The 27,681-nt window shown below is 36.0% G+C and overlaps 5 protein-coding genes across 6 annotated transcripts; 4 read left to right on the plus strand and 1 right to left on the minus strand.

Annotated features, from left to right (window-relative positions):
• The first annotated feature begins 1,289 nt into the window (after positions 1-1,289).
• On the plus strand, positions 1,290-6,450 carry LOC101219777 (OPA3-like protein). The gene is made up of 4 exons (XM_004134632.3): positions 1,290-1,882; positions 4,206-4,340; positions 4,796-4,882; positions 6,028-6,450. The coding sequence occupies exons 1-4, from the start codon at positions 1,754-1,756 to the stop codon at positions 6,184-6,186; spliced, it is 510 nt and encodes a 169-aa protein (XP_004134680.1). The 5' UTR covers positions 1,290-1,753; the 3' UTR covers positions 6,187-6,450.
• Positions 6,451-8,002: 1,552 nt separating this feature from the next.
• On the plus strand, positions 8,003-11,909 carry LOC101219536 (transcription factor VOZ1). The gene is made up of 5 exons (XM_004134631.3): positions 8,003-8,363; positions 8,802-9,057; positions 9,242-9,391; positions 10,106-10,628; positions 10,773-11,909. Exons 2-5 carry the CDS (start codon positions 8,830-8,832, stop codon positions 11,321-11,323), a joined length of 1,452 nt encoding a protein of 483 aa, XP_004134679.1. The 5' UTR covers positions 8,003-8,363; positions 8,802-8,829; the 3' UTR covers positions 11,324-11,909.
• A 1,104-nt stretch (positions 11,910-13,013) lies between these two features.
• On the minus strand, positions 13,014-19,095 carry LOC101222138. Of its 2 annotated transcripts, none has more exons than XM_011659928.2 (8): positions 18,550-19,095; positions 17,780-17,983; positions 17,141-17,632; positions 16,339-16,449; positions 15,964-16,152; positions 15,666-15,890; positions 13,594-13,714; positions 13,014-13,509 (listed from the first exon to the last, which is right to left on the minus strand). In XM_011659928.2, the coding sequence occupies exons 1-8, from the start codon at positions 18,976-18,978 to the stop codon at positions 13,394-13,396; spliced, it is 1,887 nt and encodes a 628-aa protein (XP_011658230.1). In that variant the 5' UTR covers positions 18,979-19,095; the 3' UTR covers positions 13,014-13,393. The 2 variants fall into 2 exon arrangements, with proteins under 2 accessions (XP_011658230.1, XP_004134942.1); XM_004134894.3 differs by having other exon boundaries at positions 17,141-17,629; positions 18,550-19,094.
• Positions 19,096-19,367: 272 nt separating this feature from the next.
• Positions 19,368-22,324, plus strand: LOC101219298 (28 kDa heat- and acid-stable phosphoprotein). Its single transcript, XM_004134630.3, has 8 exons — positions 19,368-19,707; positions 20,632-20,669; positions 20,867-20,959; positions 21,073-21,153; positions 21,238-21,272; positions 21,413-21,498; positions 21,877-21,942; positions 22,051-22,324. Exons 1-8 carry the CDS (start codon positions 19,641-19,643, stop codon positions 22,083-22,085), a joined length of 501 nt encoding a protein of 166 aa, XP_004134678.1. The 5' UTR covers positions 19,368-19,640; the 3' UTR covers positions 22,086-22,324.
• A 349-nt stretch (positions 22,325-22,673) lies between these two features.
• Positions 22,674-25,603, plus strand: LOC101219058. Its single transcript, XM_011659930.2, has 2 exons — positions 22,674-23,986; positions 25,335-25,603. Exon 1 carries the CDS (start codon positions 23,616-23,618, stop codon positions 23,964-23,966), a length of 351 nt encoding a protein of 116 aa, XP_011658232.1. The 5' UTR covers positions 22,674-23,615; the 3' UTR covers positions 23,967-23,986; positions 25,335-25,603.
• The last annotated feature ends 2,078 nt before the right edge of the window (positions 25,604-27,681 follow it).

Here is a 27,681-nt window from a genome sequence, read left to right on the forward strand (position 1 = left end):
TTTTAAAAGCAGTGTATGGTATAGGTAAAAGTGCAGCAGAAATTTGGGAAATAAATAAATGATAAAAGGTGTGTGTAAGACGCATACATGTGTGACAAAGATTAGGATCAGGATAAGTAATAAGAAGAGAATGAGAGAAGAGTTGTAGGGAGGAAATTGTATATTATTTTATGAACAGTATTTAGTAGATATAAGGAGGGGGCAGGCAGGCAATCAGTTTTTCTTGATCTCCGAAGAAAGTAGTGAAAACAATAGGGGTGGGGGGTGGGGAGTGGGCGTAGGTGACTCTAGAAATGGGGCGCGTGTAGAAGAAAGGAAGAGAAGGTGGGGGGGGGGGGGTTTCAGTGACACGGGCGTTGAGGAGCGTGTAGAAGAGATTGGAGGTGAAGGACAAAAAATAATAAAAAGAGAAGGGGGGAAAAGGAAAGGATCAGAAAAAGCAGTTGTCTTTGTTGGCAGAGAGAACCCTCGACTTTTACGCGGGTGCTGCTGCTGCTCCTTGTCGTCTCAGCCTTTCATCGTACTTTACACCCCTCCTTTTCTTTCATTTCCCTTTCCCTTCAAACTTCAATCATCTCACCTGCAACACACGCGCCACCGTGGCTTCCTCGAAAGCACCGCCGTCTCGACTCGTTTCTGTTTCTGATTGGTACACGTGGCTACTACTGTGTGGAGAAGCAGACCCACATACGACTTGCCAAAAGGAACTAGACCGGTCTTTGTCCTAACAGAACTTGTCGGCTACTTTTAAACCCTCTCTCCTCTCTCTCGCCATTTGGATCGGATCTACCCCGGATCCAAATACTCGACCCCGCACGCGCCCCGCCTGCCTGATTGGCTCCCTATTTATGGATTCTATCATTTCAAGTCTACTTAATATTTGTTTGGGCCTGTCCAATCATGGCCCGTCTACCCCTTGCTGCCCATAACTCCTTTTTGGGCCATTGGAAATCATGGTGGCTCCCAGACAATTTAATTTGCTCAAAAGACAAAGTTAACGAGCCAACTCCAATTATGATTGGTTGTAATTTTAGGATCAACAACATTTTAAATTAATAGAAGAATATTTGCTATATAATTACTTTTATTATTGATAAATTCTAACAAAGTTTAATATATTTGCGGTCTTTTTGTTATTTTCCTTAATAACTTCGATATTTTTTGTTAGTGTAGTAATTTGGTTAGGTTAGGTGGATGATGTTAAAATTGGTTGCGTTGTATGGATATTACTTTTGATTTCAATCAAATTTGGGTGGTAACGCAACCCTTTGAATGAAATTGAAAGTTCAAAATGGAAAAGGTGAGGTTTAGACTTTAGAGGGCATAATTTGAATTTTAACACTGTTATTTTTATTTTATTTGCTTTTCCAGATCTGACTTCCATTAAAAAAATTGTAAGCTCCAATGGCCTCTTTTACTCTGCACCCGCTTCAGACTGGTTAAGGAGACGAAGGCGGCGACCAATAGAATGAAAAGTCATCGGCTCGACTCGACTCCGTCTTCTTGACGTTGGTCCCACACTCCAATTAGCTGATCGGGAATTCGTAAAATTTGTTAGCGGGGAACCCAAACTCTTCCTCCCATAATTCCGCGTTTGCAAATGGCTCGCCTCTCCTTCTTCCCCAAGAAACTCAATTGATCATCAATGACCCATCTTCATCTTCATCTTCTTTGACAATTTTTTATTCATTGATCTTCATTTCCTTTGACCCTTTTAGCTTTCAAATCCGATCAGCCCTCTTAGCTGTAGGAAATGGTACTCCCGTTATTGAAGCTTGGAACCCTGGCTTTGAAAACTCTGAGCAAGCCACTCGGTAATAGACTCAAGAAACAAGCTGCGTTGCACCCCAGATTTAGGCAGTTCATCATTAACGTGGCCCAGGTATATATAATTTTACCGGTGCATCTGCTCGTTTTTCCATTTTTACCTGGGTTTAGCTCATGGGTTCTTGATTGTTTGGTTACGATTGATTGTTCTGTTCTGTTCTGATCTATACAAGAGCACGTTTTGTTGAGCTGTTGTTGTTTTATAACAAATGGTCATGGTCTACTTTCTAGCTTTTCTCCTCTGATTTGATTGGTTTTGATAATTCATTTATGCGTTAACGTCTCCTGAAGGAGTGGTGCTTGTTGGGGTTAAGAAGCTCTTCAAAATGTTTCCCTTGCCAAATGAAATTAACGTAGCACCTGTACCCTACGAGATGATGAATCCTCATCTTGAGTGAAGTTCAGAAGCTCTTCAACTTATCCGCTCTTAATTTTAATATTTAGCGGTAAACTTTAGAGACCAAAGTTATATTATAAATTTATAACTATATTCCAATGAAAGCAATTTCTATGCATTAAAATTTCTGAGGGTTCTCTGAAAATGGTCACTAGTTCTAAAAGGAAGGTCCTTTTAACCATTCATGTGTATTTCAATACTCTTCTCCATGTGTCGACTCAAAGAATATTAATATGAAGTTGAGAGAAGATGTCATTTAGAAACCTACTCTATTTTGATTACTAAACCCAAAATATTAAACTTGCAACCTGTAGTGAGCTTAGTAATTTAATATGAAAAGATTGATCACATAAAGACATTTATATGTGTTTAGTGAATTGTTTGGAAATTATACAAAAAGTAGGAGAAAACTTCCCTGTGCAAATTATCTTCAAATTCTTTCTTTGTATGATAGAACTCATCCTTTGTCTTTCCAGTCTTCTTTGAACTGAGGTAGTTTTCTTTTCACCAATTGGATTGGGTAATAGTAAAATAAAGAGTTGTCTGTAGAGTATTCAATTAGCTAGAAATATCGCGTTGCATTAGTTTTTTCCGTGTATAGTGTCGTTTTATAAGCTGTCTCAAGCTTCAAGCTGATGTTGGAAAGCTTTATGTTACATGTCTGCCCATGGAGTTCTAGCGATTAGCTTGAAGGGCAAATGTGAGAAAACCCACTCGATTCACCACTGATAATGATGCTCTAACAAACTTATTTAATCAACTCACCAACTACTACTAATGTAGTTTTTCCACCCAAGTTTATGTCCTATTTTTCTCCATCTTAACATCAATGAGCTTTTCCAGTATCTAGTTTGAAAACCAGCTATTTTCTTCCTAAATCACTCAGTCACTGTGTTATTAGCTATCAAGAGGGGAGCATTAATTTGACAGTGTCCTTCAAATTCAAACTAAGCTTCTGATGTAATGCAAGGCAGAACTGTTATCATTCTATTGGCTAAAACACTTGGAAAATTTTACACAAATAGGTTGTAAGCCTTGTAGGTCATATAAATTTCATTGATGCCAAAGTTAACAATGCTTACAAGTTACACCAGGACCTCAAATCCAATCCATCGGGTAGAAGTCTTTCCTCTAGAACAAGCATTCAAATAAGCAAAGAACTTGTAATAATTTGATTCTCCAAACGATGCCAAAATTTGATGAAATGATTATAGAGAAGCGTTTCTTTTTTTTATACATAAATTATTATTATTATTCCAATTCCTACTTGAAAAACTTCTATAGAAAGCGTAGAGTTCTTTTTCTCCTGCTTCAAAGGGTGCAGCTGACCCTTGTGGTGCCATAGTGCATCTTTTATATAGAGAAGCCACTGTAATCCCCTGTAACTACGCCTTAACAAACTTTGAGACGTATATTATAGTAATATCTACTCAGCCTCTAAGGGGAAGGAACTTTTGAAGTAGAGTTGATTGAATACTTCCAAATACTCTATCCAGGTATTGTCTTTCGCCTTTACAAACCTGGGCTTCATCATTGAAGAACAAGAGGGGGAGTTTTACCTTAAGTCATGTAGAGAGTGTTTGGGGCTAGTAGTGAAGTAGTGAGCTCAAAGGAGTCATGAAGTCTATGGAGTTGTGAACTTCTGAACCGGATGGTGTAAGTAGTTGATAAAATATAAAATTGATTATTATTCGTAGTCCACAAACTTCTTGGGCCAAACAAGGGATGGAGTTGACTGTTCCTACTTCTCAACTTCTTGGGCCAAACATTTCCATAGAAGCAATCAGTTTTAGTATGTCTAATTGTAGATGCTTAAGAAAGTATAATCTTCAAAGGGTTTGTTTGCATTGATTATCTAGGGAGACACTCAAATATCAGAATTAAAGTGGGTGCTTCATGTTTGAATGATAGTTTGTATACTGCAAGTGTTACTTTATGAATTATTCTTAAGACTGCATTTCTTCAATGCTGTAACTGACAGATGAACCATCGGATGTCAACACAAATGCAAAGACGCATATATAGTCATGCAACTGATGTAGAAATTCGCCCCCTGGATGAGGAGAAAGCGGTTCAGGCTGCTGTAGACCTGATTGGCGAGGTTTTTGTATTCACGGTAAATATTCATTTTCAAATTTGAATCACTTTATTTTCTTTTGTTTACAATGTCTAAACTGAAACATACTATATACCATGTATGTGCTTTTGACCTTTCATAGCAAGTATTGATCAACTAAATATTCTACGGGTATTTAGTGTTATATCGGAAACTAAGGAGCTCATTTGTGAAGCATTGTGCATATTTATTTTATTATAAGAAAATGTTGGAAGTGTCACGCTTATTTGGGTTCATTTTTTCTTCTAAAGAATTATGCTTGATAATTTGCTCTTACATTCCAAATTGTCGGGAATACAATCCTTTGAAAAACCGATACAAAAGAAGAGGAGTGTATAGACATATTTGCTGTTTGAGAGTTAGACTTATAATTCCTGTTTTGGTCGCCTGTAAACTTCTCACCTCTTTATTTCATTGATAGTTCTTTCACGTTTTAATTTTTTGGAACTTTATAGGTAGCAGGAGCAGTAGTGATATTTGAGGTTCAAAGAAGTGCAAGGTCAGAAGCCAGAAAAGAAGAAGTACGCAGACAAGAAATTGAGGTAATGATATTTTCTTCATTGGCATAAGAGAACAAAACTCGTAAATCAAGTTTTGCTCTTTAGTAGTATGACTGTTTGAATTGCTTCATGATAGCTCGATTGAGAATTGTTTCTAAGGAGATTGTGTTCTCACGGTTGATTAGTTTTTTTTTTTTAAATGTACAATATTATCTTCCATTTCAAAGCTTTAATTTAAGATCAATAATTTCTACAAATCAACCTGTATGCAATAACATTATCTTTTACAAGTTCTTTGAATCGCAATTCTTAAAAATAGCTTTTAAACAAAACTTCTTTGAACAGTTTTCAAACAAGCCTTTTAGGTTCAGACAGACCATGGTGATGGCAAGTCTGGCTGAAAATATGAACAAGCAGAAATAAGTTTGCTTCCCCACAGGATTGCTCTGTATAGTTTGTTGGGACTTACGAGAATTTATTTCAATGAACATCAATAACAAAATTCATGAAATTAAGAAGCTATATATATCTATTACCACTTCCTAAAATATGAAGCTGAGAAAAATAGTGCAACACTCGTATCTTTTTCTATGCTTTGTGGAGGTCATTGAGACTTGCTATAACAAATTTGATGATCATCAATAACAAAATTCATGAAATTAAGAAGCTATATATATATATATATATATATATATATATATATATATATATATATATCTGTTACTACTTATTGGAATCTAGAATATGAACCTGAGAAAAATAGTGCTATACTTGTTCTCTTTCTATTGTAACCACTTGAATGGAGGAGTTGAGGTGAGGTAAGGTTATGATGTAAGGGATATAAGAACTAATCCTTCGACCTTAAGAAATATTACTGTTGGAATGACCGATCAGGGGTTTGGCAACAAAGTGAACTTATTCCCATAAGGAATCAACTCCTGTATACCTCACCACTTCTAGCTCACCAATCCAATTGTGTAATTTTTTGGCCAATCAAACAGCAGCTCCTCTCAAGAAACAAACTTATGAATATATCTAAAAACTAATATTAAATTTCAGGTTTTTCGTCTTGTAATTTCGCTCTCATTTGGTTTATTATATTTAGAACTAAGGTCACAGATATTTGTCCAATCTATAGAACAAATCTTTTTTGATTAAGTTTGTCACATTTGGTTTATTATGTGTAGGCATTGAGGCAAAGAGACGAAAGCTTAGTAGCAGAAATGGAACTCTTGAAGCATAAACTTGTAGAATTGGAACAAGCAGCTAAAGGACGAGGTCTTGGTGGTATTTTGAACTTCAAACATGCTAATTCAGAAAGTGGGAATTCAGCAAAGCCCGCTTGATCATGTTGCCAGTTTGTCCACTAAAGGATGTGATTTCATCAACTTGCTTTTGAAAAATGAAGGTGTATTCTCCTAATTCTTTTGAGATCACACCATTTTTGAACCCATTGATTTTGATATTAGTTGTTTTTTATATCTGTACATGAACATTATTCGAATAAAATTCTTCCTGTCCCCCTGCGATAATGGGGTATAACACTGTTCAAAGTATCTAGTAAATGAACGAAACTTCGGCTATTATATAATTTGATTAACGACTCTAAACTCTGCCTTCCCTCATAAGCTAACCCAACTTTCCATGAAAATATCCTTTTTCTTCACTTTTGCTAGAGAAGTGCTTCAATATTACTACTCTTCTTTTAAGTGTTTTCTTGTTGGTCTTAAAAAGTGTATTAATGAATTCTGTAGTGATTAGCATTACTTTTTTTTTTTTGTCTTTTCGATGGGAAAGATAAATTTTGAACATATCACACTTTATTGACTATAGTGACATATTGTGAACTGATTTTATCACATAATTCTTGTCCATTAGTTATTATTCCTTGAAAAAAGTAGTCATTATTAACACAAAGAACCATGTGGATCTTTACTTTTCAAATTTTGATTGGCTACTTCTCTGTGTAGCTCTACTCTTGATAAAGACCCGTTGACTTCAATTTCAAGACTCATGCATCCCACCACCTGTTTGGTATAAATTTTTGCACCATTTTCTCAGTTCAAACAAAACCTTCCCACCTTTTTATGTTTTGATTAACATATACTTTTTTTTTTTTAATTTTTAAATTCTAATAATATCGATATCTTAAACATGAAAGGCAAGCGAAAGATTCTAACATTTCACGTTAAAAGTATTTCATACATGTAGAGATGAAGATTCAACTCTACTGACTTCTTAATTTTTTTGACTATAGGTTTCTCGAAAATACGGTATGAATAATAAATGTAATGGAGAGATGAAATAGTGTTTTGAAAGGACAAGTATGGTGTAGAGATAACATGGGAATCTAAGAGATAGGAATAGGATAGTGGAAATGTCCTTTATTCCTTTCTTCTTCTATTTATCTCAACCCATCATTTTTCTTGGTAGAAAATGTTTAGCCTTTTTCTTTTGGAGATTTTATCACTTTTTTAGCCTTTCTTTTAGATGAACTGTTTTTCTAATCTCCATCAAAACTCTGCATCTTTTTTAGTATGATTTTGTTATTTCAATAATGACGTTTTACACTGACACTCATACAGGCATAGGAGAAATTTAGGAGCTGTTTCAAAGAAGTTTTTTAATAAATAAGTTCTCAAGGTTTATTTTTCATAATCAATATTCTAAATTGAAGAATAGTATTATACATAACAATGTTTTGCTAATTTCATATATAAGTGTATCAAAGTACAAAAGATTAAAAAGAAAAAAAAGGTGTAAAAAGGTACATGGAAAAAAATGAAGATATTTTGAGCTATAATTTAAACATATGTTTTTTTTTGTTTTGTTTTGTATTCTGAAATATACCCTTGTATTTCTATTTCTATGTAATTGAGAAATTAAGAGAAAAGGGTCTCTAAAATTTGGAAAGCTAGAAAGAAAGAGAAACAATATTCTGTTAGTAATAAATTGGATTCCACATGGGAAAGTTAGATTGTAATATTTCCAAGAACCAATGAAATTGATAACTGAAATGGATGCTTAAGACTTAATAGAGAATCTCTCCTCCCCAAAGAAAGTCTTAATTGAGAAATTAATCTTAATGAATTAATATTAACAAGTAAATGAGAGTAAAAAAGTGTCATTAATATATATTTTATGGAATTTAAAATTTGTAATTTTGTTGGTGAGATATATAAGAAGGCGGTGGGAAAGAAGACGAAAAATGCTTATAGAGCTCTCAAAAGCAAAAATCATCCGTAACTGTTAACTCCCACCTACAAAATTAAGGAATTTAAAGAGAAGAAAATTGGAATGAAAATTTGAGGCATCAAAGGAATTGAACTGTTGAAGTGAAGAGCATCTGCTTTTCGATCAGTCCCTTCATCGCGAATATTTCACTTTTCATTTTTCTTGTTTCTTTTCTCTTGTTCTAACAGGTGTCCTTCCACTTTCTTGCTCCATATTGTTGGAGGTTCAAGCCCTGTTCAGAATTAGGGCTTGCCATTCATCTGCTACCAATTTTGCTGCGAGTTCCTCGGTAATTTTATGTTGAGCTTTATTGGTTTTGATCTGATATGAAATTTGTTTTTTTGTTTTTTGTTTTTCGTTTCTTCTAGTTCTTTTTCTTTGTGCCCATTAGTTTAATTTAGCCCCACAGAGGGAAATTTAGTCTCTTGATGCTCGTACTCATGTGGGATCTGCTTGATTTCGATTGTTTGTGAAGTTGATCTCTGCTTGAGCTAGCTGAATCGAAGTTGCTTCAAGAGGATTTTATCTTTGAAGGCGATTTGCCCATTAGTATGATTTTGTTTAAATTTTTTTAATGGGTTTGTGCAAAGGACATTTGTTTATAGTTCTTACCGCTACTATCGCTTCTCCTTTGGTGGACCAGTTGGTTTGTTTTGCTGCCTCTCTGCTTAAATGGATAATTTTCATGTCTGTTATCTAACATGCACTTCTTTGGGTGGACTCCTAGGGGCTAGGAGAAAAGTTAGAGTTCTGCAATGGGAAAACATTCGAAGACCAGTTGCAAGTCGGCCTCCCACAAGCTATTTAAGGATAAGGCAAAGAACCGGGTTGATGATCTACAAAGTATATTTGTAGATTTGCAGTATGCAAGGAAAGAGAGCCGCACAGTTGATGTGACGGTTCTCGAGGAACAAGTCCATCAGATGCTTCGCGAGTGGAAAGCTGAGCTGAACGAGCCTTCTCCAGCATCCTCTTTGCAACAAGTAGGCCTTTTCAGTGCTTAAGAGTTAAGATGAAGAGTATCAATAAATATGATAATCTGCATAGTTTATTATGTTGTATTGAGGATGACAGCTAGCATGGTTGAATTTAAGTGATGAATTACGATAGCTTCAATGAAAAGGCATGGATTTTTGGATAATGATTTTTAATGTATGTTTGACTTAGGGTGGAAGTCTTGGGTCATTTTCATCGGACATTTGTCGATTGTTACAACTTTGCGAGGAGGATGATGATGCGTCTAGTCCATTAGCTGCTCCTAAGCCTGAACCTAATGAACAAAATTTGCAGGTTGGAGATACTATGGCACTTCAAGAGGTGGGATGCCCTTTTATGTTCATATTATGTACAGATGTTACATTTTGTCGCAGTTCATCTTTTCTCCTCTTTCCTTTGTAACTGTGGCCCTTGATAGTTGTTGTATGTGATGGAGTATGTTCAAACAAAAGAGGAAAGCTCTGATTTGTTAGAACTTCCAATGATGTTTTTTTGTTGATTCTGCCTTTTACAGAAGACACTGAGAAAAAATAACTGCAAACAGAGATGCAGGATTTGAAAATGAATCTATCACTTGGCCAAAATCAGATTTTAACTTCCAATTAGATTGGATATGGGAATGATAGCAAAAAAGTGAACTCCCTTATTTGCATCTAGGCCCTTGTTATGCAGTCACGGCATGCATGTGAATTATGATAGTTGGTGAAATTACAAATTTTGCTTCCAGCACGACATTTGCCTGACCATCCCTTTCTCTAACACAGATGAACATTGGGATACAAGCATGGAGTTATTGATACATGCCCTTCATGGGATTTTCTATCTCTTGCCCCATGACCCGGACTTTGACCATGCAATGTGTTTAAACTCTAAAAGTTGCATGAATATGAATTTTATTGGGGAAGTTGGTTCCTTCCCTGCTGGTCTAGTTTGTTGTGCCTTTATTTTGACAAAATATGCCTCATAAATTTGTGAATCTACTGTCTTTCATACATTTTATTATAGGTTCTTAGTATCACTATTAACCTACTTCAGGGATTTAATGTGAATCGTGTACACCAAGAACAAGGCTTCCCTCTAGTGGATCAACGCAAGAACTCCCCTTCAGGGGTTCATGGTATGGCTATGAATAACTTGGAAGGACCTGCACATTTGGAGTGTCATCAGTTTGATTTGCATCAGGGCATTGAGCACAACTTTTACTCTATCCTTAATGGTAGAGGATTGTGTGGGGAGGGTGCAATTCCTCATGTTTCTAGCTACTGTCCCAGCATTTGCCCTCCACCTGCTGCTTTTTTAGGCCCAAAATGTGCACTTTGGGATTGCCCACGACCTGCCCAAGGGATGGATTGGTGTGAGGACTACTGTAGCAGCTTCCATGCTGCCTTAGCATTGAATGAAGGCCCTCCTGGAATGGGTCCAGTTTTACGACCTGGTGGAATTGGTCTGAAGGATGGTTTGCTTTTTGCTGCTCTTAGTGCAAAGGCACAAGGGAAAGATGTTGGTATCCCTGAATGTGAAGGAGCTGCCACCGCGAAATCCCCATGGAATGCTCCTGGTAAATTCTTGCATCTCCTATATGTTTGAAATAATAGGAAGTGCACATACTATAAATCATAGTTGAAATTGGTTGTATTCAATTCCCATCCAAAATATGATCGGTCAATTTAATTTTACCCAACATCTTTTTCTTATATTGCAGAGCTTTTTGATCTGTCAATACTGGAGGGTGAAATGATTAGGGAGTGGCTTTTCTTTGATAAGCCTCGTAGAGCATTTGAGAGTGGGAATAGAAAGCAGAGGTCACTGCCTGATTACAGTGGACGTGGTTGGCATGAGTCAAGAAAGCAAGTAATGAATGAGTTTGGAGGGCTGAAAAGATCTTATTACATGGATCCTCAGCCATTGAACCACTTTGAGTGGCATCTTTATGAATATGAAATTAACAAGTACGACGCCTGCGCTTTGTATAGATTGGAGCTGAAACTTGTTGATGGGAAAAAAGGTTCTAAGGCAAAGGTATCTAATGATTCAGTTGCTGATTTACAGAGGCAAATGGGGAGACTGACTGCTGAATTTCCTGATAATAAACGCTTTGTTAAGGGGAGGACCAGGATTAACACAAAAGTTGGTCTTGGAAATGTTTACCCCTCAGGAAATAGAGTCATGCCGCCCAGTGGAACATATGACTATATGCTTCATGCACAATATGACTACCTTGTGGAGAATTTGAGTGAATATTACCTTACATAGTTAAGAAGCTCAGTTGTCGAATGAATTGCATACTCCCATGGTTTCCATCGGAATATGATGGGATCGAGTTTACGGTTCATTCTTTCATAATTCGGTTTTTCTTTTTGGCCTCAAATAACATAAATAACTTCTTTTTTTCTTTTTTCTTTTTTCTCTCATGGTATACTATCTGATACTTATCTTATGGGAGCTGCGATGATTACACCCTCATATGGAGCTTCTAACTTCTGGAAATGGTAAGGCTGGTTGTTTCCCTAATATTTTGGGTTACAATTTGCATTTGGTAGATTCTAGAGGGAGATTAGTCACCTGAAACTCAGCTGAAGCCTTAGTATTGATGTATATTTGTTTCCGCTGGTGTTGCAAACTCCAATAATGGTTTAGTGATATGTAATCCGCTTACATTATGTTATGTTATGTGGCGGGTAATACTAGTTTTTATTTTATTCCCTGTCAATTGTCAACATACACATCTTGAGTAATCTTTTCGGTCATCTCTCAAGATATTGAAATGTATATTGCTCGAAGGTTACGACTTGTTAACCATTATCAGAAATGTAGATTTACTGAAATATTTCTTGTTGAATCTTCCTCTATTATCCTGGCTTTGATACTTTGAATGCAAGTGGATTGAAATTATTGAAGAACAAGGGGAGAGAATATTTGTAGGTTTCATTTGCAAATAGGCCAATCTATCTTTAGTTGTCTGATGCTCTCTCTGGACCCAGCTGTCTTTGGTATCCATTGTGATGATGCTTTCACTGAAAATCAGATGTAACAATCTCTCCCATTACTGGAGAATTTCTTGCATTGAATTTAATTCTTGAGACTGAAGCAATACAAGCTTCTCTCTCTCTCTCTCTTTCTCTCTCTTATTCTCTTCTGTTTGGGAAGAATTCACGATGTCCAACCATCCTTTCAAAAGAAAAAATATCTGCCACCATATAAAGTCTTCACTTCAATTTGCTGACTACAATGTTTGTGAATAAGTTCTATGGCTGTTCAGCTTGTGTTTATGGACCTTAAAGATGAAAGATTTAGCTCTCTACTTCCCCCATTGTGTAGTGGTCTAGTGTTCTAAAAGAGGTTATGAAGTATCAATCTGCAAATGTAGATAACATGAGTTGCATTAGAAATCATTTGCAGCTACACAAGTAAGATTACTCGTCAATTTGGCTGTTCGCTGGCCAATCATTGTGTTGCCTTTTAACAATTGCAGGTGAACCATCTAATTTTACTCATATCTCATCTACCAAATTAGCTGAATTTGGATTGACAACCATTTTTAGGGTTATTACTCTCTCTCTATATACACACACACACACATATATATATTGTGAAAGATGCAAAATCAAAGCTAATCAACCATCCCAGTAAACCCTATATAATGTTGCTTTGGTGGAAAGGGAATGGTTTTCCGAGAGAGAATCCATGAGGGAAAAGAGCTGTAGCACTTCTGATAGAATCTTATTTCTGGAAGGCAATGGCGTATAAAATACTTTTAGTAGTTTATAATACAATATTCAAAACAAAGTTGTACCCCAGAGAATTTCATAAGTTGAGAACTTAAAAAACCAATTATAAAATGAATTTTGTGATTATTTAAGGGCATTATTGATAACAAAACGACATTCATTTAAGTACTTGTAAAGCTTTTCAACCTATGACATGGTCTTGAGATCGCCGTGACTTGAAAATCGTGGCTGTTATGGATTATCACTGAAAATAGAGAAATAGAACAGATAATATAGTGGAGCTGAGACAGTAGTAATATGAATCTCCTCCAAGCAATATGCACAAATGCATGCTAAATCAATATAAACGGTTCCTCGTAGCATTTATATTACAAAACATGAAAGCTAACTTGAACATCATTAATACAAAATTTCCTATGCTATTCTATGACTCCAACAGCATGAAGGAGAATTATGCAAAATGCACGGGAAGACGATTCCATTGGGGAGACGAGAAGCCTATAGAACTAACCAGATCTGTACTAGTATCTAAATATCCAATTTCACTCTAAGGATGGCGTTTCTATAAATTGAGCCTGCTGCGAACTCAGGGTATTTAGTAATATACGGGCCTTGCCAAAGCAAAGAAAGCATCAGTCTTCACTGACATGAGCAACTCTATTACGACAACCTCATTTGGGCGCTCGATCCTTAACCCAGTTTCAATAAAGCCTGCTTGATACAAAGATGAATAAGTGCACAAGTTGATAGGAGTTAATTAAAGATGAATTTTACACGAAGAAGAATTTAGCTTACCCGGGGACAAATTCTTTCCACCGTATAATTGCTTTGCTAAAGGATTTGCGGCCCAATAGTTAACAGCAACCCGACTGGTTGGTTGGAATCCCACAATCTTTCCTTCAGTCGTCAAGACCACCTAAGTTTTAATAAGCAGGTGAACAAACACGTTATCTATAAATATTAAACAAAAGCGGTACTTAACAGTCATTTTACTCTAGTATGAGAACTTTTAACGTTGAACATGTCATATACAGAGTCTTGAGCTTGCAACCTAGAAGGTTCTGTTTAAACTGACCATTATTGCAATTTGCAAAGGTAAAGGTGCCAACAGTCTTATAAAATCTTGATACATCTTTGAACCAGAATTTTGTTAAGGAATGGAAACCCTTTATATTTCGATCGGAGAAAATATAATTTGCCTAGTTAAAAAGGGATAAATTAATGACAATTAGGGATTGAACTTCTGATCAATTAACTTGATGAAAGAAGACTATTCAAATCATTTCGAAGCGAGACAAACGATGTGTTGTGTTGAGATAAAAAATGAGAGCATTGAGAAGAGGATGATGAAGGAAAGTGGAAGGATTTTCAAAGTCGACCCAGAGAAAGCTTACAACTAAGTAGAATAAAAAACCCTTCTAGAGAGAGATCTTTGGTCCCAATCAGCTAAACTTGAAGGTGGTGTTGGTTGAGCTTTCTTACGGAAAATCTGAATTTGGAATTCTTACCTTGAAGTAGGGAGAAGTTTAAGATAAGACGTGTGCTTCTCTCCTTGTTTATCCTAGTGAGAGACATGCAAAGCAGGATACTCTATCATATCGATGTCGGTTAAATAGAAGGCTCTAGGATTGATAAAGATAAAGACCATTGCACCTTGCAAATGACAATTCTATTTTGATACGAAAGGCATGGAGGAAAAACTGCTAAAATGGAGGGCATCCCCTGTAAGCCAAGACTTGGAAGCTGGCAGAAAGAGAACTGGAGAATAGGATGAATATGTATCCATGAAAAGGGGTTGCAGTCAACATTTTCCACAATTATGGAAGAGGAATCCAACATTAGTATGCCCATCATTTTGGAAGAAGAATGCAAGATTGTATAGGTCAGTAAACGATTGGAATGGTTGGCTTGAACACTATTTTTGTCCCTTTGATTCAGTAAAGTTTTTGTACTGGTAGTTTGACACAGGGAACCTAGCAGTGATGTGATGTCAAAGCGATATGAAAATCTCACGACAAATCTTGAACTTTGACAGAAAATCATCTCTTTTTTGTATATAAAAGAAAGATGGGAGTAGTTTACAGGAGAACTAAAAATGGAGGCTGCTCCAGTCCTTAACGTATATATATCAAATCCTGGGGTATGATAACAGCTCAGACTAGAAAATGGTAATGAACCTGATTTGGAAGGGCAGATGGCGCTCATGGCAGGCTGAACAAGCACAGATGCAGAAATTCCCTGCTTTCGCTATCACAACGTCACAGGAGATTTCCGTCACTCATCAGTGAGGCTAAGAAGAAAAGACCAAGTCCTGGAGAAGTTTGAATGTAGTGGAACTGCCAGTAAATTCAACTTGAAAACTAGACCTGAATGACTCCCTTTTCAGAGGATAAAAAAAATCCTTGTGTATAAGAAAATGTTGGTGACATATAATTAAATTTGCCTTCAACCACCAGCTTAAGCTTTTGGATGAATTGGTGGTTTAATATGATATGAGGGCAGGAGGTCCAGGGAGGTCCTGTATTCAAGCTCTGGCATTGTTGTTTCCTCCTCAATTAAAATCAATTTCCACTTGTTGGGTCTTTCAAATATTTCAAGCCCACAAGTGAAGGGGAGTGTTGGTGATATATAATTAAATTTGCCTTTAACCACCAGCATAAGTTTTTGGATGAATTGGTGGTTTAATAGAAAGAAAGTTTTTATCATTATGCTTAAGTTTCACTACTAGCATTTGAGAAACCAAATACTCAGGTCTTTCAGTCTTTGCACACTTTCTAACATATTGTGAAACATCGTAAGCAGACATATACCCTAAATTGCCCCATTAAGAGGCTGTAAAGCAAAAGAAAATAAAATTTTCAAATCACCTGATAACTAGCAATATCCTGAGCAGAAGCTTTTACTTCATCAATATTTTCTTCTCCTATCGTACCCGATGGAGCATCTTCACTTCTAATATCAGATTCAACCACCGTCAAGTAATCAGGAGCATCCCCAATCCACGCACCAACTCTCTTACCCGTGCGTACATCACCATGCCAACCAAAGGCATCTTTTATAATTTTTACAACTGAGATGCAGTATTCTTCCAACTATCAATAAAAGGTTGGTATATTAAATTTTATATCTCAATATAAATATGAGTGAGAAAATATTGGTGAATACCTTTGCAGCTTCTATAGCTTGATCTTTCACAGAGCTAAGTCCATCAAGCGATGTAATAGGCTGTTCTGCACTATACCGTCCAGGCAAACGAACCCGTGACATAAATCGTTGACCAACAGCACCAATAGCAACAAGAAAAACTCCACCAGCTAAAGTCTTGGATAGCAATCCCCATGAGGAATAGTTTCGCTGAAACATGTCGAGCACATAATTCAATAGAAAACAACTTTTTGCTCCAAGAAGAAAGAAGAAGCGACAACTTTGAGTAAGGTTTGCAAAGAAACCAATGCAAAACCAAATACACACACAGGTTAGCAGAATAAACAAGAACATTAATTTATAATTATATAAAAATACGTACATACAAGCAGGTACCTTTTTGCTTAACAAGTTAGCAGAATGCACATTTGCACCACATTGCAGTTGTTTATCGGGCAGAGAATATACATCTTCATAGAACATGTCTAATATGTTAGCCAATCCTACCTGCACGACAATTGGTCAGAGATATTTTAGAATAGGAAGTATAAACACTGTTAATGTCAGGCATCTCTTCAAGTGTTAGACTTTTTCTTAAGTTTTGGATTCACTAGACACACGGAAGACATAGACACTAAAATGAAAGAATATTTAAATATAGAACTTGAGATATACATAGAAAAAACACAAGAAGAAGAACATAGATAAGCTAAAATAACAAAGACACTAATAAATTTTACTGGATAGAATTTAATACATTGGTTGCAAATATTACATGATATAGACTTTTTTCTTTATACCGTGAGTGTCCAAGCCAACTTACGTGCACCTTGACTAATCTCACGTAATACATGTTTCAATTTTATATCCATGGAGATACATATTTCAATTATAAATTTTCTTTGAAACTGAATAGGTGTGAATATAAGTTCGTATCCTTAATTCTTAACACCACTCAATATTAACTGTGAAATTCTTAAAGTGCAAAAAATACATAAAGATAAGTTTTTGTTGAGCACTCGCTGTGCCTCAATATCATATAGAGAATATACACATTTACAGTAACTATTGTCCTTGGCAAAAGGAGCATCTTCAAGAAGGTAACTCTTGATCTAGGCTAAAGAGAGAATACAATCACAGGATAGTACACATTAAAATATACTGATTGAGAACTGCAGAAAAGGAAAGATTAAAATACCATTTGGGAGTGGGTCAAAAGGACTTCCCACCTATTCTCAACAAATTCTCTCCAGCCTCCAAATTTTAAGCCATTGAACTGATGAGCATCAATTTGTAGCCTGTAAGCAGGTACATACTCGCTAACCCATGCACAGAATTCAGATCCACCAATCTTTTCTAGTCTAGTGAGTTCAGTGGGCATCCACCAATAGTTCATCGATTTGGAATTCCTATGTTTCCAGCTCTCCTTATTTGAATTAAATTTTTGTAATAGACTCTTAGGATCAGCTATCTCGTTGTCAAATAACTTGTGGATAACAACTGAAGAATCCTTTGATGCAACTATTGTGGACTTCCGAAACCAACCAAAAAGTCTAGTTGAAGTTCCTCTTGATGTTCCATCGACAAATTTTCCTTCGGTATTTTGAAGAGCACACATGCAAACAGTTTCTGCAAGAACAGAGATGGCTCGTTCCTCGGATGAACTGAGAGTGAAAGAAATTGGAACCTGCTGATATGAAATGCATAAGAGAACTGAACCTATCAGTATCATGCGAAACCTGCAGCATAGACATACTACCGTGATGTTTCAATTTTTCAAGCAAACAAAATATCCACAAACACACAAAATAGAGGAAAATAAGGCGAAATTACAAACCTCTCTTGGATTTTCAAGATCTTCCATATTCCTGTCAGATCCGGGTGTAAAAACAACCAGTTCAAAGTCCCAAAGCTGTTGCAATACTACTTGTCTAAACGTCATAGCAAGTATATTTTTGGACTCGGTACTTGAATTAAAATCTTGAGCGAGAGACTTTCTGAGCTTCGTGGCCTTTTCCCTGACTTTTCTGGCAGGTAAAAACTGTTAACACAGTCAACTTAGGAATGACAAATACAATCGGATAGCTAAATTTTATCTAACGACAATATTCCAGAGAGGGGAGAGGAGATACAATGGACGGATTCTAGAAATGAGCAGTGTTTTACAACAACACTCCCAATTTCATGAGATGACAACATCGCACTACAGTAAGACAAAATTTTAAGCATCAAACAATACTATAAACGGACATATTAGTGAAGGAGCTCTTAAAGTCAGCATTGAACCAGAGAAGGGAACGCCATCAAATCAATCCCATTCATCAATCATGGAGTTAATTGTTTCGACGGTGGAATTCAAAATCGGTCATAGTTTTTTTTTATAAAGAATCCAAATTAAAATAGAGGCTCCTGAAGCTAACATGCCAGGTGCAAGTTTAGGAGAAGGCGTTTACGTCAATATTCGAATTCAGTCTCCTAAATGAAAATTGTAGCGATGAAGAAGAATATTCATAGTTGTTAGTCACGGAAATCGGTTCCATAAGACACCGCCGTCGAATGCGAGCTAAAACGAGCACCAAATTACAGTCAGGTTAAAAAATAACTAACCAGCCGAGTCGAGACAGTGCTGTGTTCATCAGAAGTTCCCGGGAATACAGTCTCCACAACCATTGCAGACATCCCAGAATCAAGGTGCTCAGTGGCGGCTTCACCGCCATCAGCCGCAGCCGCAGTAACAGACTGCCGGAAATCGACGCCTCCGACCAGAGATAGCCGAGACAAGTCATTCTCGTACGTCCGAACGCAGGGAAGAATCTTCTCATCGGACTCCAGCACAGCTTGAAGAACCTCTTCCTCGGTCGTCGGAATTGGCCTCCCAGCAGAGCAAGAGAAGGTAGAAAAGCAATGCCTAGAGTTTTTCAGAACAATTTTGGGAGTATAAATTGAGGGTATAGCAAACAGTCGGCGAGCTGGTATAGTCTGTATAGGAGAATATTGGATAAAATACGAACTCAAAGCCATTGGAGAAATGGCCATAAACCTCTAAGCGAGTGCTAGGGTTTTCGTTATATAGTGCTAATAGCTGTGAGTCGCCGGAGAAGCGATGTCTCGTGCCCACATCCTTTTCCCTCCATTTCTCTACATACCCTCCCAAAATTACAATTAACATTTCCATTTTCTTAAAACAATAATAACAATAATAAAATAAAATAAAATAAATTTAAAATTATTTCTCTATGCTTTTAGTATAAACTCTTAGTCATAATTTTTATGAAAATTGACTTGTCAATTTTGTACGATCTACGTTTAAAGAAATGATCACTTCATGGATTTGAAGGTTTTAAAAGGTAATCCAAAATTTAATTAATTTAGATTGTAAGTTAACATTGGTTAAATGAAATATGAAATAAGGTGTCAAAATATGAGGGTAAAATTAAAATAGTGGGGAAAAGATATGAAGCTGATTCTTGGGTACCGGTTCGGGTAGGGTTTGGGGAATCCGGTTGGCGTTTTTTGAGCAGAGTGAGATGTAAACGGGACGGGAAGAAATAAAGGCAACACAACTATAAATTCTCCTCTCGGCGGAAAGGCGGAGCAGGGACCAACTTCGCCTTTCACAAAATTAACTAAGAGGGGGCTTCTATTCTAACGTCGATTCTGCTCCTCTTCTACTTTTTCCCTTCTGCTTTTCGTCGACGATGGGAAGAGGAAAGTACAAGAGCAAGCCCACCGGTCGGCGCCAATTCTCTACCCCTGAAGACATGCGTGAGCAATAATTCTCTCTCTTTTTTCCACCACCTTCGTTCGATTATTGAAGATCACGAGATATTTGTGTTTCATTGTTATCATTTCCCTGCCTGTTGTTTTCATTTTATATATTTGAGGTGATGAATTCTAGTTGTTTTTCAAGGATACGACCTGGTGATTGTCATGGAGAGTTCAGTTTTTGGAATGATGCTGGATATACCAGTGCTTTAGGCTGTCTTATAAATTTCTTATTTATAGATCAGTTTCTGCGACTACGAGGAGATGGTTGGTGTTGAGATCTAGGCTTTTAGTTGATTCCGGAAATAGTTTCACTTTTCTATTATGAAGTGTAGAATTTTCGTAATCTTAAGGAAGTTTATTGGTTACATGCACGAGTTACTTCGACTGCAGGATAGAATGCGTTTTGTTTTGGAGTTGCTGCAATAGTTTCTCTTTTTTAACCACGTTCGCTCGATTATTGAGAAATTGAAGGTTACGAGTTCTTTTTCTTCGAGTGTTGAAATCAAAGTTGTTTCGTGCTTGACATGGAGAGTCTAGTAGAATGATGTTGGATATTCAGCGACTTAGGCTGTTTTAGGCGTTGCTTAATTATCCTTAGATCAGTTTCAGCAACTATGAGGAGGTGTGGTTGGTGGTGAAATCTAGGCTTAGTTGATTGTGGATAGAGTCTTACCTTTTTATTGTGGAGTCTCAAACTTTTGTAATCTAAATAAAGCGTCTTGGTTATATCGCTAGTTGTGTGATTTTTGCTTTGGAATTGGTTTGTAGAATAGAAAAGATAAGGAGAGATTGATGGTGTCGAGGAATTAACCTTTTTTTGTCATCCTTACATATGGTTCTGCAATTCGTAGTCTCATTTTTTATAGACTTTAAGATGGGTGAAATTTGAGTTGCTAACTTCAGTTTCTGAATTAATTGTAGTTGCTGGGACCTCCACACGTCCACGCACGTTTAAACAGGTTCTCTCTCCCCCTCCCCATCTTTGTGTGTGTTCTCACTACCATTATAGTGCCCCACAGTTGTTTTTGTCAATTGAGGATGGATAATACGCTAATGTGCTGCATCTTTTTTCAGCAGTTGGTTCTTCAACTGCATGGTTTTGCTCTTTCTTTTTACTTATTTTTGTGCACACAAGGTATTTAATCTAGTATTACAGGTAGAAGCTGAGCACAAGGAGGAGGAAGACTCTGAGGAAGGATCTGAACAAGAATCTGGGGATGAATCTGATGATCAGGGAGATAAACCCAGAGTTTGTATCCAGTGACCTTCCTTATACATAAATCTAATTTTCTGCATGTCTTGTTGTTTTTCATTTGAGCTGAGCGAGACTAAGTCTCCTTTTTTTGTTGTCAATTCTACCAGAGGAAAGGCACTCAAGGTATTATTGAGATTGAAAATCCTAACTTGGTCAAGCCAAAGACCTTGAAAGCTAGAGATATTGATGTAAGTTAATATTCATCCTTACATATGGTTTTACAATTTGAACATTGATATAAAGTTGATGTGTAATTTCACTTCACGTTGCAGATTGGGAAAACAACTGAGCTTTCAAGGCGTGAGAGGTTGTTATAAGTTCTATTTTGTTTGTTTTAACAGATATTCAACATTTATTTAATTTCTATGATTATTGTTCTAGAAACAGATATGACAGATTTAGGAATGCTTTTCTCACAGTTTACTCTGTATTTATTTTTTTTACTAGGGAAGAGATAGAGAAACAAAAGGCTCACGAGCGATTCATGAGGCTTCAAGAACAAGGGAAAACTGAACAAGCTAGGAAAGATCTAGGTAATCCTTTTTCAATGATCAATGGTTTAAGTGTGCCTTCTATGTTTCTGAGAATGGAATATTTTTTATAATCATTCTGTCATCCAAGATTAGTATTTGTGCTTTCTTTTTATTCTTGTTCTGAGTTAAAAGGGAAAACCTTGTAGGAGCTCTCAAAATAATCACCTGCATGCCACACTTTCTTTATATTTAAATTGTTTAATATAAATTTGGTTCAAAATGCGCTCTTATAATATCATGGGAAACCCAATGCTAAGTCCTGGAACAACTATTATCTTGTGCACTGATGTTAGCTGGTGAATGTCATGAACAAATTTGAAGGAAGAACTTTCGTTGGACTGTCCGATATTGAATTTTGTTTCATGGTATGCTATGCAGAACGTTTGAGTCTTATTCGTCAACAAAGGGAAGAAGCTGCTAAAAAAAGGGAAGAAGAAAAGGCTGGTAATTTATACAACAGTACACAAAAGCTCTTATAGTTATAGTACCATTCCCTCCTAACATTGAATTGAACTGATTGATATTCACTTTCCCTTTTTCCCTCTCTTTCAGCCAGAGAACAGAAGAAAGCAGAAGCTCGGAAATGAGCTCTGTGGACCCTCCAAGCTCTTTTACTGGGACGAACAATATGTAATCTCTACAATTTTACTTTCTAGTTTGCCTAGACAAATATTATCATTCTACGTCTGTGTGACCGTGCAACCAAGTAATATTCCCTTTGGCACAGAAGTGACCATAGTATTATTCTGTTCACATTTATATTTTATGCAAGTAAACTTCTGATATCTTCTTCAGCATAAGAGGTTCCATTCATTCTGACTTTTAATATTAGGTTAACCTTTATTCTCTACGCCTTTATACCTTATCAATTTAGAATATATTTCTGTTTTCTTCTTCAAATTTTGGCCTAGATTACTGGTGGGATGATTTGCTGAGAATTGTTAGAATCTAAACTTGGATGGCTGAAATTGTTAGAATCAGCGTAAAGAATAAATGATTAATCTATTTGTTTCCGGGAAGGGATATACATTGATAGGCACCGTTCTTATACCTCCTGCTGCTTCTTCACGCGACTTGTAGGCAGATAAAAGAAAGGAAAATAAAATTAGACCACATCACTGGGATGCAATCTTATGATGTGCTATTCTATTTCTATTCTCTAAGGACATTTGGATTCTCGTTTTGGAGAAATAGGGTATTACCCGAAGCATGGGGATTTCTTTGCCTTATTGTTTTCCAAAACTCGTTTTCTTATTTGTATGTTTGTTTGATTTATCTGAAGAATTTGTAAATGTTTGAATGAAGGTTTGGTAAAAGCGTATATTTTTATACCAATAGAAAATCAAGATGATGGGTGGAAATATAGTTTCATCTTATGCTTATATTATATATTGTTTAAACTTCTTGAAAGCTTCTATTTATTTCGGTATGGTTTTGTCTCCCCTGGTTTTGTCGTATACAAACTCTAAACTTGGGATTTACATTCAAATCTTCTAGGCCTCAATTACCATTCTGGTAATCTTCTTTTTTCTCAATAATACATCTTATTGAGCCCTAAACTTACTATGTGACAATTTTTTTTAATCTCATGTTCAATTTTCACTAGATTCATTGAATTTTCTAGAAAATTTGAGTAAATGTTTCTCAGCTCGAAATTTATTTCGTGAATAAATCTAATTGGCAATCAAATCGTAAATTAACTAGTTCAAACATATCTCCAACCAATAGGTTAAATCAAATCTCCAACTAGTTTTCAACTAAAGAGGTTTGAACTTTAAATATTTTCAACTGACCATCTTCAATAGCAAATTTTTGAAAATAATGGTCTTTCTAGTGTCGGTTGTATTTTGAAGCTTAATTAACATATATTTTTTCAAGCAACAAAGTTGCGTTCACCTCCTAATCTCGAACTATTGCCTATGGTACTGAGAAAATTAACGAACCCCTAAATTAGTGTTGATATAATTGTAAATCAAGCGTCCCCAAGGCCACCGTACGTGGCTCAGGCAAACCGTCTTGAAACCGACTTTGATTCTGTTGATGCTGTAATTGTAAAAAGAAGATTGCTGAGGATTGAGAACTGGAACTTTTGCTCAGTAAAGTTGCTGCCCGTCACCATGACTGAATCCAATCTTCCCAGCGATCCTTCTCCTTCTCAGCCTAAAATGTCGAATGAAGTCGGTACCGGTGCCCCGAAGTCCGAGTTCACAGGCCACAAGGTTCGGTTTCCGAACCCACCGGAGATCCAAAATCCCGACCCTGCAACTCTTCGAGATCAATGGAGATTTGCCATTAAACAGTACAGTAAATGGTACTCACACGCTTGGGGTACTGCTATACTTGCTGGAATCTCCTTCTTCGCTCTCGGTTGGGTTATTAAAGGCTCCAATCCTCTTCCCTCTCGCCAGGATGATTCCAATTCGCCTTCCTCCTCTGCTTCCACTAGCGCACCTGAAGCTCGCCCTTGAATTTCTGACTTTGGATTTTGGTGAGTATCTTCTTTCATTCGTATCAATGCCTTTTTATCGAATTCTTGATGTTGGGTTTTCCAGAAAAGAAAAAAAAAAAAAACATCTGTTGGAAATTCAGGTGGGATTATTGTCGAATTTATTGTTGTTATTTGATTGCTAAGAATGAATTTTGAAGCTTCTGAGTCAGGAGGGGTTTCCTCGTTTAAGTTCTGAATTCCTGGAAATGGTTTCTCTTGACACTATAGTATGCATCCAGACAAGTTCTTTTTTTAAAATAAAAAAACAGCTTCACGTGCTCTTGTGATGCCAATTAGTACAAAGTTCGATTGTGAATGAGGTCTAATACTGAAGCATGATTGTTATCCAATGGGGACTTATCTAGGGATGGAAAATCTGTAGCTTCCATCGTTCTATTTACAGAGTCTTCTCAATTTGTAGTTAAACAAAAGCTTTCCTCTTTTATTTTGGATAGGCTAAGCAATCATAGAACGATATGAGGGATTCTTAATTTTTCCTTTATATCTATTTCAGTCTATCTTCGACAGATAAATACAAAATTAGTTTATTCAAATAAGTAATTACTTCTTTTATACTTTACCAACTGCCATTCATTCACATTGTTGGTTCTCTAGAAGATTAAGATGGGAACTTTTTGACCTTTTGGGTCCTTGCTATGTCTGCCGGGTGACCGTATTTATTTATTTTCTCCTCAAATGTGTGATGGCCAGAAGTTTTAAGGATAACTAGAGGTTCTCCGAGACAGCGGTTTGTAGATGTCCATTAGGAGATCTGGTTAGAAAGAAGCAAAATAATTTCCGAAATTGTGGTATAAAATCTTCTAAGTAGATGTTTAAAACTTGATATTTTTATAGATTCCTATAGAGCATCTCTTTAAAATCCTTTTTGGCGACTGTTCTATCTCTTATCATGACTAGTTAGTGAAACTTTTATAGCTCCATTGATTTAATGGGCTTTTTTGTGCATTTGTGCATTTGCTTATTTCATTTGACATTTAACAATGAAGTTTAATTCTTATGAAAGATGTTATAGCGTGAATTAGGTCTTGAGATGAGTTTTTCGTTAGGTCTTTTTGGGCAGCAAGTGGTTTTATTGATTTGGTGATCAATATGATCCATGTGTTTTAGCAATGCTCTAGAAGCTGGTTGTGCTTAATGGTAGCTTCGATTTTAATTTCCTGTGCGTGCAATAATTAGCCACTACTGGATGTTGTTATGTTTCATGCACTGAAATCCATGACTTTGATGCACATTCATTCAACTCTTCTAGCATAATTGAGACTCAAGGAATTACTTTGTTGATTTGGGTTATGGCACTATGAATAACGCTTTTATTGTTTGTCTTCAGAAAAATAAACCCATCTTTGCTCACTGGCACTGGATCGATGACTTGTGCTTGGAGTTTGGACGTTTTTAATCTTCAGAAAGCTTCGGTACTGAACCGTCATCATTCTGCAAGTATGCGTCTTGCTTTCAATTTTCATAGTTTTCATTTTACCATTTTGTAAAGTTAACCTTTTTGACACACGGTTGGATAGGAAGTGTGAAGTTAATATATGGTTGGACATTTTTATTTTGTAATTGTTTACATTACATAATATTGGTTACCAGTTTAAGCATCCACCTCTTTCCCTTTAGATCAGTAGCTTGACAATAGAGCATCATATTAGTTTCTAGTACTTGAGACCAAAAGTTTAACTGTTAGGTTTTTGTTAAGAAAATCTTCTCAAATCACCCTTATGATTCTTGTTTTCTAGGATAATTTAAACATGCCAACCGAGTAGAACATACAAGCATATCAAACCTCTATCATTTAGGTATGGCTGCAGGGTATTACTCCAAGTTGAAGTTCTTCCCAATATCTGAAGAGATTGTCAATCTCATAAAACCTAATAAAGTTAAATAAAATTTTCAAAACATTTTTAATTTAGAGTTATCTTTTCGGTGAGATGTTAACAATTTTAGTTCACACACTAATTGTTAGGCTAAATTCTTTTTTAACTTTTTTAAGTTCAAGAGTATTTCTGAAACTTTTCAATAGTTTAGGGTATTTTCAAAACAAAATTGTAACGGTTTGCACTCAAATTTTTTAGCGGTAATGGTTTGGATCCTTTTCTAATGTTGAGGATACTTTTTAATTTTTTTTAAAAAAGTTGGGTGTATTTGTACACAAAATGAAAAGTTGGGCATTTTCTTTTGTAATTTAGTCCATTTTGTTTATATATAGCTGCCATAGGAGCATGCAGTGTAGACAGCCACACAAACAACAAGCAACTTGAACAACATAACCCTTTTTCATCTTAATAGGCTTCAAACTTCATGGGTTGGTTTTTCCACGTAGGTGAAACAATTAGGGGGCGTTTTGGGGTTCTTGGTTACTATTATAATGTGTGTTTTGGGGGGTTGGTTATTATAAAATAATAAACACATAGGTTAAAAGTGCAAATGGTGTAACAAAGAGGACTTTGGCTTGAAAGTATTGTGCATTACAAGTTCACTATTCGTCAACTTTAACTTTTACCAACTGAGACTTAGGTGAAACTCCAATGATGACTGGATTGAAAAATGTCTAAAGCTAAACTTTTAAAAAGAAAATCATATCTATACATACTTCATTTTTCAAGAATAAAAATACTTAGATGCAGGTCAGACCAATCCAATCTAATCCACACCCATTAAAATTAAATATGTCATATCAGCTGTATATATTTAGAAAGAACAATTGTAGAAGTTTACAAAATATATTTTTTCAAATTCTAATGAAATAAAAAAAAAGGTGTAGAAATTAGAAAACAGAATAAAGGAGGGATGAGGAAGAAGACAAAGGTAAGAGAAAGAGAAAAGGGTTCCAAAGGTTGGTGGCAGAAAATGGAAGAACAATCTAATCACTTCAACTGTTTCCACTACTGCCAAAATCTAAAACCATCCTCGTTTGTAGGCTTTTTGGCATTTTATACAAATAAAAGCTGCACATTTCTTAGACTATTCTCTCACTACTCAAATATCAAAATAACCCAGGAAAATAAACAGCCAAATAAATCAAAATAAGTTGCTCTGACGATGTTATGTTTCACTGTAGCTGTTGAGAAGAGATTTATCAGTTATGGTATGGACATTGTACGTACAAATCAGCAATATGCATTGTTGATGATGAAGATCAAACATGATAGTTCATTCAATATTCCTAAAGGTAAAATAAAATAGAATAATAATAATAATAATAAAGCAGAAGAATTTGGGGTTTTGTGTAAAATCAAAATCAGTCATTCAACTGTTGGAAGGTGTGTGCACGTAACAAATGTTCCAAATGAAATCCTGTGTGTAAAATATGTCATCCAACTGTTGGTTCAAATCAGCACATAAACAAACAGTTTTTTCTTTTCAATTTTATTCATTTAAACCTTTTCTCTTGTTGGTATGTATATCTTGAACTCTAGCAGTGTTCCATTCCATCTTTCATATCTTCACAACATTAATTCTTTTCCTTTTGAAGACAATTCCTCTGATTCCTTTTTTCTCCTAACTTTTTTTTCAATATTTTTTCCAACCTTTAAGTATTTTCCTTGTGGAGTTTAATAGTAGCCAATTGAATATTTTGAGTTTCATTTGTTTTTTTCTTACTTTGCCATGTGGGGATCGGAATATATGTCATGTCACATTTAAGTTCTTCACACATGTTGCAAATGTGAAAGATC

Source organism: Cucumis sativus, chromosome 6 (genome assembly GCF_000004075.3).
Source record: "Cucumis sativus cultivar 9930 chromosome 6, Cucumber_9930_V3, whole genome shotgun sequence".
Lineage (NCBI taxonomy): Eukaryota > Viridiplantae > Streptophyta > Magnoliopsida > Cucurbitales > Cucurbitaceae > Cucumis > Cucumis sativus.